The sequence below is a fragment of the Brachyistius frenatus genome, unplaced genomic scaffold (assembly GCF_029030835.1).
Source record: "Brachyistius frenatus isolate BFR_SWC_R1_liver_20210118 unplaced genomic scaffold, ASM2903083v1 Contig_6, whole genome shotgun sequence".
Classification (NCBI taxonomy): domain Eukaryota; kingdom Metazoa; phylum Chordata; class Actinopteri; family Embiotocidae; genus Brachyistius; species Brachyistius frenatus.
Genome location: NW_027210605.1, coordinates 7,573,484 through 7,591,168, shown reverse-complemented (window position 1 = coordinate 7,591,168; position 17,685 = coordinate 7,573,484). Strand labels below are relative to the sequence as shown.

The window sequence follows — 17,685 nt, the reverse complement described above, 5'->3', positions numbered from 1 at the left end:
AGTTAAGTACTTTAGTAAATCTACTTGGTTACTTTCCACCTGTCCATATATACATTTACGAAATATGACCAAAGGTTTTGCTGAAGCTAAATAAAGCAAACTTTGATATTTCACTGCTTTATATACAGTAAAAACATGTAGTCGGCATTCCCGGCTGCTATTTTCTTGTCTACATTGAATAATGTCAGTAAAGTGCACCGCATCAATCTGATCACTAGATGGAGCAGGTGTCAAAGAAAAAAATACCGGAGGCCTTCAGTTTGAGTGTGAGAAAGATTCAACTCCTTTTACTTGTTGCTGAGCGAAATCTGCGGCAGCTGATCGGCGTTTACAGTCTGTAATGTGTGATGGGTAGTGTCTTTGTACCCGTGATTTGTTATACATCTCTGTGGTGACGGATAAACAACGGAGGCAGGTTCAGACAGGGCTCACACAAAGTAATTTGGTGTGGCACAGACCCAGCTGGCAATCCCCACTGGTACCACAGCACTGGTGAATGAGACCCTCATTTATGTTGGCAGGGCTCGGTACAAAAAGAGCTTGCACAGAGCCTCTGGATTCTTTTACCCAAGGGGGACAGAAATGGTGTCCCACGGCGCTGAGCTCGTGTTTCTGCCTCTCGGATTACATCACACACTTTCAGACAGGCAGGAGCAGCTTCTGAGGCGGAGGCCTTTTACTGTAGATAGTCTCAATTTATCTACAGGACAGCTGTATATTCTTTATGAATTATGATATGAATCTTTCTAGTCTGGTCCCCTCAGTGGCCGTCACTTATTTTACAATGAAATATCAAAGTAAAACGTGTAAATGTGGATTAAAAAAAAGACATGGCCGAACATTTCAAACTATATTATTTATTACATATTTCTGCCAACGCTTACAGCAACACAAGAACTTTTTCAGATGCAACACATTGCACATACAGTACTCTTTACAGTACAGAGCCTTACTAAAGTTACAGTAGCTCAAATACTCGGTAGAGGACCAGAATCACTACAACTCACGAGAAGCTCAACAAAAACATCTCTCGCAGTTACATAGACACAAACACAGGAACCAACACTATTCGGGAACTAAAGCATCGTTTAAGGGTGAGCTGAACTGTGGCTGCACCAGGACGTGCCGTCGCTTCACTTCGCCACAGACCTTTGAACTTGGATTTCAGCGGTGTTCTCTCCAGACGGGGCAGGCGACCTAGCGTGGATTATTTATGAGCAATGAACACGCGGAGGTCTGAGGGGGAAGACCCGCTCACTTGGGGTGCCTGAAGTTCTGGCCGGCGAAACGGGCCTTATCGCCGAGCTCCTCCTCAATCCTGAAAGGAAAGTGAAGACGGTTTGTTAAGTCACATGGACGGTTTTTTTGGTTTTTTTTGGAGCTGTAAACACGCGACGGAGCTATTTTCAAACCGTCAGAAGTAAAGTGCATGTTTCTGGACTCGCCTGAGGAGCTGGTTATACTTGGCCAAACGCTCAGATCGGCAAGGAGCACCTGTCTTGATCTGGGAAAAGGAATTCAAATGACACTTGAGACCAAAGCCGCAGTCAAAAAGGCAACGACCAGAGTACAGTTTGAATTGTCGTCTTTGAAAATCTCAACTCGGCAGCTGACAGAAACTTCAAACAGCCGTTTTACCTGTCCGGTGCAGAGACCGACCACGAGGTCAGCGATGAAGGTGTCCTCTGTCTCTCCAGAGCGATGGCTGACCATCACACCCCAGCCGCTGCTCTGAGCCATCTTGCAGCTGAAAGAAAAACAAAGACACATTAAACCCTTGCAGCTAGCTGATTGCTTGATTTACTGCTTTGTATTTTGGCAACAAGTGTGGTCGCTCGCTGTGCTGCGGACACTCACGCCTGCAGGGACTCTGTGACCGAGCCGATCTGGTTGACTTTGAGCAGCAGGCAGTTGCAGGATTTTTCCGCCACGCCCTTGGCAATGCGTTTGGGGTTGGTGACGGTGAGATCGTCGCCCACCACCTGGATGCTGGTGGTGGCTGTGAATTTGGTCCATGCCTCCCAGTCATCCTGGTCAAAGGGGTCCTCAATGGACACCACTGTTAGGACGGGAGGAGGGAGATGGCAATTGTACGATCGTTCAAAAACTAAAACATATCAGTCGACAATTATTATTTATAGAAACCTTACTCCTGGAGTTATTTACTTTCTTGGCCACTTGGGGGCAGCAGAAGCAAACTGCTAAATGCTCCACTACTTAATGCTAACCAGCTAGCTGCTAACTTCAGTAGTTTATCATTGAAGACAAGTGAAAGCAAGGAGAGTAAAGCAAATCATTGAATTTTGCAGATATATTCCGAATATGCATCAATGATTCTGCTTGTACTATTCTGGGTATGACCAGAGGCTGACATGCTGTTTTTTTTTCTTCCTCATATATACCAGCAGTTCATACAGTTGCAGCTACAAGCATAAACAATTTATGTAGGAGGAAGAAAAAAACCAACAACTGTAATTCAGCTACTTGTTCTTCACACTGCCATATTCTTGCGTTTACTAAAGTAATGACTTTATTACTCTGAAATCTTTGCACCTTGGAGCGGTAACAACTGGACTAAAAAGAGAGTTCGCGGGCTGTATGCATTAAAAACTCACCGGGGTAATCTTTGACAAAGCCCTTGTAGATTTCCGCCAGCTTGTCAGGAGAGATGTAGCGGCTGGGGTCGTCAGGAGACTTGAAGTCCAGATCGTACTTGCCAGCCTTGTAGAACTCGGAGGCAGCCACGTCCATGCCAATAACAATCTTGTCAGTGTAGCCGGCCTTGCCGATGGCATTCTTGAGCAGCTCCAGAGCTGACAAAAAAAACCAACAACAACATAGTACGGTGAAAAAAAAATTGTGACCAGAAATCGTAACATCAAAACAATCATTCATGCAAAATGAGTCACTGATGAGGACTCTGCAACTCTGAGGCATTTGCACTATCAGCACATTGACCTGACACTGGAGTCAGGGGTGGCAGTCTATGTACTCGGTGCCGAGAGGAGGCCTTAATTTAGAAAACATAAGTCAGCCCCTTGAATGACATGATAAGTGAAGTACTCTGGAAGGTCTAAGAATGCACTGCTTTCAAGACACTCTCTTTGGACAAGTCAGAGCAACACCGTAACAAGCTTCTGATGGTCGTCCTTTACGTGTCGCCTTGAAGAACAGTTTACTCGGCGGCATCTCATCTTTGCTGGCTTGTAATCAAACTCTTATTGATGCACGGCAGTGTTTCTAACTCTTTCTCACACCTTCTTTGTTCTCCAGGATGTTGGGGGCGAAGCCGCCCTCGTCTCCTACATTGGTGGCATCCTGGCCGTACTTCTCCTTGATGACATTCTTCAGGTTGTGGTAGACCTCAGCACCAATACGCATGGCCTCCTTGAAGCTGCTGGCTCCTACCGGGAGGATCATGAACTCCTGCATGGCCAGCTTGTTGCCCGCATGGGAGCCGCCGTTGATGACGTTGAAAGCCTAAAGAGAAGCGGAGAGGATCGGGTTTCGGAACATCCAACAACTCTTTGGATTGTCCTATTGTCATCATTTAGTCTCTTAAAAGCCTTTGGGACATGACTTGTAATTATAATGCTCACAGGAACAGGGAGAATGACTTCAGGGTTGCCAGCCAGGTCAGCGATGTGGCGGTAGAGGGGAACGCCCTTCTCTGCTGCACCAGCCTTGCACACAGCCAGGGAGACGCCCAGGATGGCGTTGGCACCAAACTTAGCTGAAAGAGGGTGGACACGGACATTTCAATATATTGTGTGAAGGTCTTTCAAGACTGCATTTATCAAATACTAATCTTCTTATATTCTTTTTTTCTTTTTCAAACAATATGACTGTTTTTTGAGCCTTTAAGGGTAAAATCAATAATGCATGACAGAAAAAAATAAAATAAAAATGTTGCTCACTTTTCTGTTGCATTACAAAATGTGACGTTTATTTTAAACTCTATTAATCTCCAGCAACGTTGATAACACAAGGTAACGTGTGCATCCTAAAAATCAAGTCCCTTGCTCACTTGGTCACTTAAGTCATCGCAGATGTTCCACAGTTTACTCTAGAGAGCAGTAAATTGAGATTTCTAAGACATATTGATCATTGTCATTTAATTACATGTACAGTTGCAAAGTCGCACAAGGGCAACTTTCTGTGGAGGGCTGCATTGTGGAAGCTGTTAGCAAAAAGAAATGCGTGTGCCGTTGACACTACTTTTCTCGGGCCACTGTGGATTCCCCCCCCCCTACTAAATATGGGCAAATTCCACCCTCTGAATTCAGGGACTCGTTAAAATGGCGACGGGTAAATATTGTCAATTGGTAAATCAAGATTTTATGATCGATTTCAGGCGCAGATAACCAGACAAGAATTTTGTTTTGGTTAAATCAATCCCACACAGTAAATATGACAAAATGTTGATACTTCATCACGCTGATGCAAGAATCTGTTAAAAATATCATCATAAAACATTTGTAAAGCATCTTACACTTGTTTTCTGTGCCATCCATGTCCAGCATCAGCTTGTCGATCTTCTCCTGCTCAATGACGCTCACATCCTGGATGAGAAATAACACCACAAAATACACCGTAAACTGGAAGCAGCGGATGAACGTTAACTAGTTAAATTCTAACTTTAGTTAGTTAGTTCAGAGGAACACACTCCAGTCACATTACAGTTATCAAAACATCTCCGAATCATGAAGCTGAAGCTCTGCTAATCAGATTAATTACATACAAAAGGTCAAAATTACAACGATGTAAATCACTCCTCGAAAGAACAACTAACAGGTATTATAGAATCTCTTGTTTTAAAGTACGGTCGGCCATTTAGAACTAACAGCTGAAAAAAATTCTACTTTTGTGGATTCATTTCCTATTGAGTTTCTACATGTATTTAGAATGAAAGAAATAGATCAATTATTTTAAAGTTTTTGACACGAGAACACAGAAATATTAGTCAAACAATAAATGGTCCTACCTTGCTAACCAGTGCAGGTGCAATTGTTTTATTGATATGATCAACTGCTTTTGAGACACCTGCAAGGGACAAGCAGACCATGACTGACCGGGACAGAAGAAAACCATGCAGCGCAGACGACACAGATGACCACAGAGCATCCAATCTTGTGCGAATGTGTAAATGATTCATTATATAATAATTTTGTCACTGATTATTTTTGGCTTCTCTTTTTAGATCTGCGAGCATCTGCTGGTGCCTGACGAGGTTAGTTTCCAAAGGCAAACTTGCTCCTCATGCTGCTGTGCACAGCAAAATGTCATCCTGTTGTTACACACTTTTATTTACCTGGTTACATAAAGCAGGAGCCAAGAATTCATTTATATATTTAACTGCTCTTTTGACTCCTAACAGGAGGAAGAGAAACGGAAGAATTGGAAATGAGGAAGGAAGAGATGAGGAAAGACAGCAGAGTGTGCAGTCGTGTTGAAATGACATGGACGATTACAAAAGGATGGCGGTAACCGGCACGCTTAGAGGAGGAATCGACGGAGACGGCTTACCTTTGCCCATGTAGCGTGTTTTGTCATTGTCACGCAGCTCCAGAGCCTCATAGATGCCGGTGGAAGCACCGCTGGGGACTGCAGCTCTGAAAAGACCTTGGAGACACAGAGGACGTTTTGCATTTGTTACTTAGAAGTGCTGTGTCATGTCCAAGAAATACGACTAAAAGGACTGACAGCAGTTTGATCAATGCTGCAGTGTAATTTTAACACGAGCCATTACCATGACGACGGACTTCCTGACTTTAAGTCTGGGATTACTGTGACAATTTATACAGCAAAGAATCTGCACACAAGAACATGTTGGTTTGGACATTAAGTGCAGGAGGGGCTGCTTGGTCATGCAATGAGCAACAGTGAGTAAAATGTACTGAGGTTTGCCATCCAATCAGCTTAAAGCATCCCCTACTACAGCGATGCCGTCCACCAGTTTTCTGTGCAGAGAGAGAAGTACAGCTTGCGCTGGCTGTGATGCAGAAGGCTGTGATGTAACAGGGGGAGACAAGCTGCCAACTGAGCATGTGCAGTGCATCTCTGACAGGACACCAAGCCACACCCTCACATAGGATAGCCATTTTGGATTCACCCAAGAGAAGAGACATTAGTGCCGAGTACAAATATATTTAGCTTTCCCACTGGAGCGGCAGGAATGGTGTGAGCCTCTGGGGATTTAGGGCTTAGGGCAGGAGGGCAGAGACACCCCGTCCAGCCTCTGAGTTCAGGCTTAAAAAAAAATAAAAAAAATAATCTGCATCAAGACATCAGCTGGCTGCAGCTGGAGGATGCTGGCTCTGGGTGCAGCACACTCACTTTGGTCTGTGATGTTAACAATGTCAAAACATGCCTGGTGGACTTAAAAGGGAATCCTGTCAAAGGTTATTACAGTACTATTTACAGCAAACTGGAGCAAGCATCCAAAACGAATGAAAAGACTGCAGGGCTGCAGAATAGGTCAGGCGATTTTCCAGCCAAAGTATTCAAGGCGGTGTGGCCCGTTTCACTCACTTCCATGTCAGTGGACATTCAGGTTACTTCATTAACATTCTCGGGACATTTAATCGGGTTGAGCTATTCCTTTGTTTGAGCTCTCAGAACAGAAAAGCTCGCCGTTAAATTTCAAACACGGTCAGGCCATTAGTAAATTTAATAAATTAATCAAAGCTTCAGGCATGGGTGTCAACCACCGCAGGGTTTAAATGTTTTATCCGCAGCAGCATTGTGTAAACTAGTGTGCAAATGGCCCGAGGAAAGCAAACTGTACATTTCATTTGCCTGACACCTCTACTTTGCCTGAATTATCAAGGGTTCAACTCGAATTACAGGTTTGCTAGAAGCACCTACTGTATTAGCTATCTGTGCTCCCAAACAGGAACCATTACAGTAACAGAGTGCTGTACAGGCAGTGCGATATTATTACAGGAGCTATTTTCACACATACATCATCTGATCTGATCTACTCTACTCTCGGACCTGGCAGGAGCGCTGGGCAACCGAGAGTCTGCACCGGCTTGACCATCCTAATCCAAAACCTTTCCAACTATCCAATGACAAAAGAGTTACTTCTCAAACTTGAGTGTTAAATATGATGTTTCTTAGTGCAGCATCGTAATTAGTGGGCAATAATTTCATGTTTAAGTTATGAATGAGTCCAAATACGGGTTAAATATTTAGTAGGCGTTGTTGAGGAGATAGTTATGTTTTCATTGACCACAATTTCTTACTCGTACAAGTCAAGTCGATTTTATACAGTCCATCGCAAATCTCTCATTTTCCCCAAAAGATTTTGCAAGTTGTACAGTGTACAACACCCTCCTCTCCTCAGTCCATTGATTCAGAGGAGGAAAAACTTCCCCAAAGAACCCTTTAAGGTGAAAAAATGTTGGAAACCTCAGTAAGAGCAATTGATCAGCCTCCCAGGGAGGTCAGACATGTAATAGATGCTGCGCGCACAGTGAAGCAGTACATTAAAACATGCATATTTGCCATACCGTACCTTTCTTAGTGTACAGATCAACCTCCACAGTGGGGTTGCCACGGGAGTCAAAAATCTCGCGAGCGTGGATCTTCAGGATGGACATGGTTCTGGATCTGTGGATGAAACGACAGGCAAGAGGCATCACTGCAGAGCTGCTCTACAGGTCGAGCAGACGGGACACCCAGCAATGATACTCACGAGTTAAAGCTTGGGAGTCAGCGCGGTGAGATGGCAAAACAACAACAAAAAAACATGTACTCGCAAATAAAAGCAATCTAATTCAACGATGGAGTTTGGCGACGCAGCAATAAATCATCTCATGGATTATTTATTGAAACATGTATAGTAACTGTGCGCACCACCTGAAGCGACTGGCCTGGGCTGGCCTGGACGGCAGCGATATTAGTAACAGAAGTCACAGAAAGGCGTGGCTTCTGCAGCACAAACAAAATGTCTGCAGCTCCATTTAGTTTACTTAATATATCAGAATACAATGCAGCTTTGTAGAATACTTGCAAAACTGCACTCCTGTCAAACAATGAAGTAATAACTGTTGATAGCCATGTTGAAAAGTCGCTGTACCTAACAATAAGTGAATGACTTGGCACAATACGTGTTTGGCTTCTATTTGTTCAAGCGTCACTACTCTGATAAGAATAACAGGCCTGAGTAGTGGTGCAATCTCATGGAGGCCCAGTTATCCCTCAGCAGTGAAGGTCAGAGGCGGTTTTAAGCCAGACAGTCTGGTCATGACGCCTGCAATGCTATTGATTTTAATTGTTTTATCTACGCTGCCCCACATCCAGCGACTTGCCTTGCTCATCTATCAACCCACTCTTAGCCCCTGACTGAATTTAGACTTCAGCCTCCTTCCTGGTGAGGAAACTTGCCACTGGGTGCAGATGAGAGGCAAACATCACACAAACACACAGAACCTACTCTTTAGCCAAACAGAAATAGCCTATTCAACATTTTCTGGAGCCGCGTGTCAAACCTTAAAACCTTTTTAATGTCAATTAGGACTCGGGGACACGGAGTCATGAAAACTGTCAAGTAGGTGAAGAGTCCTCTGAATGTCTGGTCAGGTTTGTGAGCTCGCTTAATCGATTTAGTAACATATTTCAAAAGATATAGAAATTTTGCCAAGTTTAAGTTCCTATTACAGTTTAGTTGAGGGTGCTCGTGCTGTGACAACATTTAGACTTCGACTGTTAGTCAGTTAATACTTCTTGAAGTAAATTATCCACAAGGCCTGGTTTTGGTATTTGGTAAATTACCAAATTTGAACTGATAACATGCACTACTGAACTTCACAATATTAGTAACAGAAATAACAACACGAGGCAAAAGTGTACATGTCTGATTATCAGTGAATTAACTCACTAACTTGCAGCTATTTGGATACTCATTCCAAGTCATTTTCCAAGAACAAATCTATCCAACCAAAATGTTCAACCATTTGAAGTATGATGAAGTGTTTTACCTTTTGCGGTCATGAACTGAATGGGATTTGGACAACTGGTCATGCAGAACTTGTGCTTGAAGATGACTGTATAATTTGACGACGTTATATATTTCAACATTTCCCGACACAGATAGTAACCGGCAGGTTAATAGATAATATAAATCCAGTGAATTTTGGATTATTTTTGTTCGGTTTTTTTTTGGTACCTGATGAGTGCAAACACTGGAGAGCAAGCAAGTGAGTCGGCAACACAAAATGGCACCCACAGATAAATAAATAATAAAGGACAGACACTTGATATGTTTTGTAAGCCTTACACATGTACATCAGAATGACCTAAACGGTGGGCTGAATAACATATAACAGCAAATCACGACCTGCATTAACATTCACGAAGACAGATATCTTTCAAACCGCTTTCAATTAACCTCAAAACCACAGACTTGATGGCAGTAAACGAACCCCCCAGAGGTGTGTTAGTAAGAGTAGGACAGCGAGTGACAAAGAAATGACCTTAAAGTTCGCGCACAGTAATTTTCCTTTCCAGTGGACACACCTCCTCCTTGTCTGCTGCTGCAAGCAACTGGTAGCTCACCCACTCTGAGCCAGTGGTATGTGCAGGCTGTGACCGTCTCTGAAATACCGTCACGTCCCCACCCCCCGGGGACGATGGACAGACAGGACAGTAACGGTCCTTCTTTAACAAACGGGAAAGCCTTTCTGTCTGTCTCTAAGTGGGACTTGCAACTTGACTCCCTGTTCCCACACACACACACACACACACGCTGTAGCTCTAAATGGACAGACATCTCGCTCGCTGACGGCCTGGTTTAAAAATAGACGGTGGGCTACACACCACGAAACTATGAACTAAAGTTGAAACAAATCAGAAAGAAACGTTCAAAGTGGTTAAGCTACCAATGGGACGTGGAGGTGGACGTCGAGGACGAAGGACACCGTGTAGACAATTATAAAAGAAGAAAAGTAGTTTACATTAACACACACTATCTCTGGATAGACCCCGTTACATCTTTAACAGTTCGTGTCCTGCCTGAAAACGAGCAAATAAGAAGAAGGAATAAAAAATAATAATAAAAAAAGAATTAAACCAAAGTTACCTTTCCGGCCTAACTGTGTGCAAGGACGGTGCTGTGTCTCTCTGGTTCAGGAAGGCAGACAAGGCGGTCGTGACGCTTCTGGCGCGATGATAAGTGGAGGGAATCAGGAAGAAGCGGCGCAACGCCATTGGCTGGGGAGGGCTCACGAGGCAGAGGAGAGGGGCGCGAGGAAAGATGCACGTTCACCATTAGTACTCAGACATCCAAAATGAAGGGGGGGATGTGCATTTTGTATCTCAGGTGGAGCATAACGTTGATAAATGCAACGTATACAGAGACGGAAGAATGCTTTTTAAATGAGGTGAATGATGGGAAATGTGTTTTTAATTTATTTTTTTATTGTTGGTAGGCTTAAAGAGGCAGTATGCGGAAATATGACGCAGATGTGAGTACGTGCAGAGAAGCAGGCAGGAATCTCCAATGCAGTGTTTCGTTGTTGGTCACGTGTCTTCTGCGGTCACGTTTCCCGGCAGTGACTTTCTTTTTCCCCATCACGAATTTCATTAAATGAATGGGAACAGAAAGATGTATATTTTTTTTTCTTTTTTTTTTTATATACAGGAGGCGACCCACACCAAACGATGCTTGTTCATCGTATGAAAAGATGATGAGAAGTTCAGATTGAAACCGGCTGAAAGAGATAATAGAAAAGTAATTTAAAAAGGATTTTAATCATTATATTAAACCAGTCTTCTAAGCATCAGTTGGGGTCGTCTAAATGGTAGACATCGAATAACTTTCACTTTTCAACCAAAATTTGTTGCATAAATCTAGAATTGTTTAATCTGAAAATGGTCAAATTAGTGCTGACTGGAAAGCTTCAGAATATTTTTTTTTGAGAGAAGGGTTTCCCTCAGACATCATCATCATCATCATCATCATCACACGATGTGGGGTTTCTGCAACTGCGCAGTGCAGTGGGTGCAGCAGCACCAGTAGCAGATCTGACAGGAGCAACAGCCAGATGAGAGTCGAGCTGCTGCAGTGACCTTGAGGCTGTCAGTGCTGGACTCATCCAACAGCGCCATCTGCTGCCCATATCTACCCAGTAAAATGTCACAGCAACAAGTAGGCATTACAGTACAGATGGATTTTATTATCAACACAAGGTGGAGGAATTTATTGACTTTAAATTGCCCAACAGATTCTCAGTCTCAACCTCAAAGAAAAAAAGAATCGAAATATTGCAGTGATTATTCCTGTGATTAACCCTGCTGTTCACTGAATGTACAGTGGCAAATAAACATAAAATGCAGTTTTTAAATGGAGGTTTTTATTATTAAGGGAGAAAAAAAAATCCAAACCCACATGGCCCTGTGTGAAAAAGTGTTTGCCCCCTCCTGTTAAAACATAACTGTGGTTTATCACACGTGAGTTCAATTTCTCCAGGCCTGATTACTGCCACACCTGTTCGAACCACAGTGAGAGCCATTATCCACAAATGGAGAAAACATGGAACAGCGGTGAACCTTCCCAGGAGTGGCCGGCTGACCAAAATTACCCGAAGAGCGCAGCGACGACTCATCCGAGAGGTCACAAAAGACCCCACAACAACATCCAAAGAACTGCAGACCTCACTTGCCTCAGTTAAGGTCAGTGTTCATGACTCCACCATAAGAAAGAGACTGGGCAAAAATGGCTGCATGGCAGAGTTCCAAGACCAAAACCACCGCTGAGCAAAAATAACATTAAGGCTCGTCTCATTTTTGCCAGAAAACATCTTGATGATCCCCAAGACTTTTGGGAAAATACTCTGTGGACTGACGAGACAAAAGTTGAACTTTTTGGAAGGTGTGTGTCCCATTACATCTGGCGTAAAAGTAACACCGCATTTCAGAAAAAGAACATCATACCAACAGTAAAATATGGTGGTGGTAGTGTGACGGTCTGGGACTGTTTTACTGCTTCAGGACCTGGAAGACTTGCTGTGATAAATGGAACCATGAATTCTATTGTCTACCAAAAAAATCCTGAAGGAGAATGTCCGGCCATCTGTTCGTGACCTCAAGCTGAAGCCAACTTGGGTTCTGCAGCAGGACAATGATCCAAAACACGCCAGCAAGTCCACCTCTGAATGGCTGAAGAAAAACAAAATGAAGACTTTGGAGTGGCCTAGTCAAAGTCCTGACCTGAATCCTATTGAGATGCTGTGGCATGACCTTAAAAAGGCAGTTGGTGCTGGAAAACCCTCCAATGTGGCTGAATTACAACAACTCTGTAAAGATGAGTCGGCCAAAATTCCTCCACAGCGCTGTAAAAAAACTCATTGCAAGTTATCGCAAATGCTTGATTGCAGTTGTTGCTGCTAAGGGTGGCCCAACCAGTTATTAGGTTTAGGGGCCAAACACTTTTTCACACAGGGCCATGTGGGGTTGGATTTTTTTTTTCTCCCTTAATAATAAAAACCTTCATTTAAAAACTGCATTTTGTGTTTACTTGTGTTATCTTTGACTAATATTTAAATTAGTTTGATGATCTGAAACATTTAAGTGTGACAGACATGCAAAACAAAAAAAGAAATCAGGAAGGGGGCAAACACTTTTTCACACCACTGTATGTGTGTGTGTGTGTGTGTGTGTGTGTGTGTGTGTGTGTGTGTGTGTGTGTGTGTGTGTGTGTGCGCGCGTGCGTGTGTGAAATAGTATGTGTTATCTGTAAGGTTATGTGTTATGTTGGCCAATACTGGGCACAAACAGCAGTCCATCTGGGCCGCGCTGCTTCTTAACCCAATGAAGGTGGGAAAAATCAAACAAACCCACAGTGAAAACGAGAGATTTTATAAGATGCAAAGATCACGGACAGATTGAGAGGGTTTGGGTGTGGTAGCCAGAGAGGGAAGCAGGAGGACTCTACCAGTGCAGAAGAAAATGAAACTCTGCGACAGCACACAGTCAAGCCACCTCCTGAGAGCAAAGGAGGCAATACAGCAGACCAGCACCATGCCTGCACCGCAAGAAGCTGACAGAGAGAGTGAGGACAGAGACAAACACTCCTCCTCGGAGCAACCACCAGCAACAGGTATCAAAATAAAAACCAAAAAAAGAAAAGACTGGTGGAGGCACTAATGAAGCCAAAAGCTGTGGCTATCATGAAGTGTAAAGGACACGACAGAACAGACACCTGGATTGCAATGGGCAATGATCAAGCTGACCAGGCTACCAAGAGAGCGGCAGGATATGGAGCTGCGTACGTTATGTTGCAAACTGACAGGACAATACAGGACATGCTGCCACAGTGTGATGTAGACATGATAAGAAAGGAACAGGCCAAGGCCTCTCCATGGGACACCAGTGTATGGCAGGACAGAGGAGCCAAAAAACAGGATGGATTGTGGAGAGCCCCGGATGGTAGATTAGCTCCGCCACCGGGCCTGGTACAGAGTACATTACAGGAAGCACATGGTCTCACTCACTGTGGACAGAAACAGATGCAGCGACATCTGACCCATTGATGGCATCCATTTCTACCAGCTATGATAGAAAACCACGTGAGAGGCCCTAGAAGGCCTCAAGACGCTCTCCCAGGAAATGCATGAAATGTCAGGTATTGACAATCCCCTGGATAGCATGCTTAGCGGGTGGTTTGGTAAATGGAAGAATGTTGTTGTATCTGTGTTTCTGTCGGTGTTAGGGATGTTATGTGCTTTTGCTTTGTGCAGCTGTTGTTGTGTTCCCTGCCTTAGGTCGTTGTGCAACCGCATCATCGTGGCCACTGTGGAGAGGACGGGCGACCCTCCCCCATACCAAATGCCCCTGCTCCTGGGCGGAGAGCCGGCCGCCATGATGGACGAGGCGGAGGATGATGAGGAGCAGGTTGTGTAGGGTTTGTTTGTATGCACTCGTGTCTCTTTTGCGTTAATTTGTGTTTTCTTTCTTTCTTCTGATTGTTGGTCTCCTATTGGAGACCAAAAGGGGAATTGTGCTATCCTATGCTAGTCTTTGCTTATAATAATACTATATATGTATGCCATATTATATTCATTACATACAATCTCGTATTAATCAACTATTAATCCTCAGGCGTATGCAACAGGCTGTTTCTGTAGAGGTCAGCGATACTGCTGAGGTCAGCGATCCTGTTGGGGTCAGCATGCTGCTGTGCATTATAACAACCACGACCATTAATTTCACCTCCTGTCTTTCTTCTTTCTTCCGAGTCATAAAACAGGAATAAGTTACTGACCTGAGCAACACGTCCCCACAAGGCAAGACGGCCCACCTCGACCAATCAACAAAGGACACATCACCACACATGACTTTTTGGTTCCTGTACTATAAGAAGACTGGGTCAGGGACAGTCAGGAGTTCAGACTTTGTGAACTGACACATACTCTGTTGCGGTCAGGGAAACATAGTCTGGACCCAGAGCTCTGTAACACTGATTATTCTGCTGTTAAATAAACATCTTGAAGCCTGACATCTTCTGCTATTGCCTCATTAAAGAACACGCAGGACTGGGGGCTGACACATATTGGCTTTGTACTGGCATGAGCCCGAGTCCAACAGGGTGGCCCAACCAGTTATTAGGTTTAGGAGACAAACACTTTTTCAAACAGGGCCATGTGGGTTTGGATTTTTTTTCTCCCTTAATAATAAAAACCTTCATTTAAAAACTGCATTTTGTGTTTACTTGTGTTATCTTTGACTAATATTTAAATTTGTTTGATGATCTCAAACATTTAAGTGTGACAGACATGCAAAAAAAATTAGAAATCAAGAAGGGGGCAAACACTTTTTCACACCACTGTATATTCTGAATGAGCAGAGGATTGAAAACACAAATACATAGACTGTAAAAACAGATAAGGAAGCAAAATATGAACTTCATGTCTGTTTTGTCCTCAGACGATTTGTGATGGAATTATTGTGTGAGTGTAAAATCTGCTTAGTCACTCTCTTGCCAAAAGGTAAATGGGAAGAGTGATACGGCTGTTGAGTCTTTAAACAGCCAGCAGCCAATTAGCTTAGCTTAGCACAAGACTGAAGACAGTGGGAAACAGCTAGTCTGGCAACCAGCACATCTAAAACTCATTTGAACATGTGTAGAAATAAAATTTTGCAATTTTACGGGATTTTATGTAACAGACTATTTCCTAACCGGGTACCGTAACTTTCTCTCGTCTGATATTCATGTAGCTTCTCCATCTCCCTGAGAAGCGACTGGAAGTATTTGCACAGACAATCTTTGGTCACCGTTAGGGAGGTTCTTCTGAATTTCAAGAAACATGAAATCAGAATTGGGGACCTGCAGCATGTTGTTGTCAGCCAACTAAAATGTTTTCACGCAAGCAAAGCACCAGCCGTCTCTGACGTTACATCATGTACAATGACTGAGGCGGCGTGAGAGGCCGAGGAAGAGTGAGAACTGGTTTCCTATTTTACGAGCTTCCGAAATTGAGGATTCTACAGCTGCAGTGATGAGGAATTTCCATTTCTATTAGAGCAGTCAAATCTGTATTCAAATCAAGCATCAGATTCCTTCAGTATGCAAAATTCAGAGCACACACATTAACCCACGACCTTAATTCTGCATAAAAATACTTTTAATGCACTCTGTCATTGTAAAAATGTCTGTTTCACTGCCACTTCTGCATTAAATGTAGAATTTGCTCGAGCAGAGCTGCTGATTGACTCAGACTGCGGTCGCACTGGGCAGCTTCCAGGTGTGAACATGTGTGAGCAGGGCGTCTCTGGGTTCGTGGCTGCTTCACAACTTCCTCACTTATCAGAATTTGTATGATTAATGTGTCTGCGAGGAAACTTAAAATTTTCAACATAGACACAAACAAATTTTATATGCTGATCATGCTTCCCTTTTTGACTTATTTGCACAACACTTGATTACACCTTCACCATAAGAAATGAAAGTTGTGTTTTTCTCTTTGCATGAAGCTTTTTGTTGCAAATACTGCAAATAGAAACAACGATAACATGCATTCACATACAGAAAGTAATTTAAAAGAGGAACGCATACTCCAGTTGTGTCTGTATATTTAGGCCTGATTGTATTATTACCTCAATATAAATAAAATAACCCTGTAAATTGTTCATGCAATATGAAAATTTGGTTATGATGTCAAGGCAAGACAAGATCAGACAGCTTCAGATGGCATTGATAACATGTTGACAAATTGTAGCAGCAGGGATGTAGAAAAATGGGTGAATAGCATAATTAAAAAAAACAAAAAAAACCACATTGAACAAAGTCATGGCCATAAACAGAGATACAGATTAAAATGTAAAAAATGTAAAGTTAGAAACAGTCACCCAGGATTTTAACAACAAAGAGAAATAATAACATTAACATATAACATAAAGGAAGTCTCAGGATGGTTATTAAAACATTTTCTTCTCAGCGGACTGTTTAATAGATCCTGCAAATAGTTTCAACTGCATTAGATATCAAGTTCCTGTTTTGATGCCCTGTAGAAGCTACCGGATATAAACAGTAAAAAAACAGTACATTTACTGGACGTAAAGTCAAGGTGCTGGGAGCCGTATGTTTTCATCTGTCTGGTTAACTGCACTAAGCTTAACATGACACATCAGGAAAACTAACCCGTAGATTTTTATCCTGAAGGCAGACCTGCTGGGGGAAACAGAAAAAAAAGACATCTTCACTTTGTCATCTTTATTGAAGCCATGTACGCACAGTCTGCAGCTGAATCAGACATTATATGTCAAACTCACCATGTGTGAGCCTTAAATTACTAGCGTGCTCTTGGCTGGTACAATTACGTCATTAAAGTCCCAAAGACCTTAAAAACTATTATTGTCCTCAAGGCAAAGATAAACCCGGTGATTTACTGAGTAAGGAGACAGCTTCGCTTCATTTCTTAAGTGCTGGTGTATGCAAGTTAAGCGCAGAGGGGCATCATGTCTATGTGTGTTGAAATCTCTCTCCTGACACATCAACCATAAAGGTCAGCTCTGTTTTCCCCAACTGGGCTTGTTTAAAGCGGGTCTTTATCAGCCTTCAGCTGTTGACAGACAAAAAGAACAACAAGTGGTATTGATCAAGTGCAGGCCGCAAACTGCAGTCCAAAGTGGAAGGATATACGAGGAACAAAGAAAATCTTAAATCGAGGTGAGTCATTTGATGACTTTGTGATTTAATCAGGTTTGTGTGCTTTTGTGCTTGCATGCATGTGTGTGAGCGCGCACACACACACACACACACACACACACACACACACACACACACACACACACACACACACACACACACACACACACACACACACACACACACACACACACTCACACTCAGGGATTTGTATATTTGAGGACTTTCTTCCACCAATTTCATCCCTTAATTCCACACTTACTTCACTTCAGAATAGTTTGGTTGGCCAAATTATTTTTTTACGAACTAACTAAATATGCTACATTGATTAGAAGGTCAGTAGCCTATCAATTTCAGGAATAGTTTAGCTTAGCATAAAGATGGGAAACAAAGGGGGAGGGGTTACCAAAGTTCTGCCAACTAGCACCTTTGAAGCTCATTAATTAAGACATTATATCTTTGATAGTTTATCCAAACGAGAACTAAAGAGTAACAGAAGCTGCTGTTTTAATGGCCCTGTATGTCTGACTTTTCTC

The 17,685-nt window shown here is 43.0% G+C and overlaps 1 protein-coding gene across 2 annotated transcripts; it reads right to left on the bottom strand.

Moving 5' to 3' along the window:
* Positions 1-841: 841 nt before the first annotated feature.
* Positions 842-10,194, bottom strand: eno1a (enolase 1a, (alpha)). 2 transcript variants are annotated; one of them, XM_069688978.1, is made up of 12 exons: positions 10,085-10,194; positions 7,520-7,614; positions 5,527-5,622; positions 5,312-5,370; positions 4,493-4,562; positions 3,600-3,733; positions 3,258-3,480; positions 2,616-2,813; positions 1,858-2,059; positions 1,639-1,747; positions 1,446-1,504; positions 842-1,318 (listed from the first exon to the last, which is right to left on the bottom strand). In XM_069688978.1, exons 2-12 carry the CDS (start codon positions 7,602-7,604, stop codon positions 1,255-1,257), a joined length of 1,299 nt encoding a protein of 432 aa, XP_069545079.1. In that variant the 5' UTR covers positions 7,605-7,614; positions 10,085-10,194; the 3' UTR covers positions 842-1,254. The 2 variants fall into 2 exon arrangements, with proteins under 2 accessions (XP_069545079.1, XP_069545077.1); XM_069688976.1 differs by lacking the exon at positions 5,312-5,370 and adding an exon at positions 4,985-5,043.
* Positions 10,195-17,685: the final 7,491 nt, after the last annotated feature.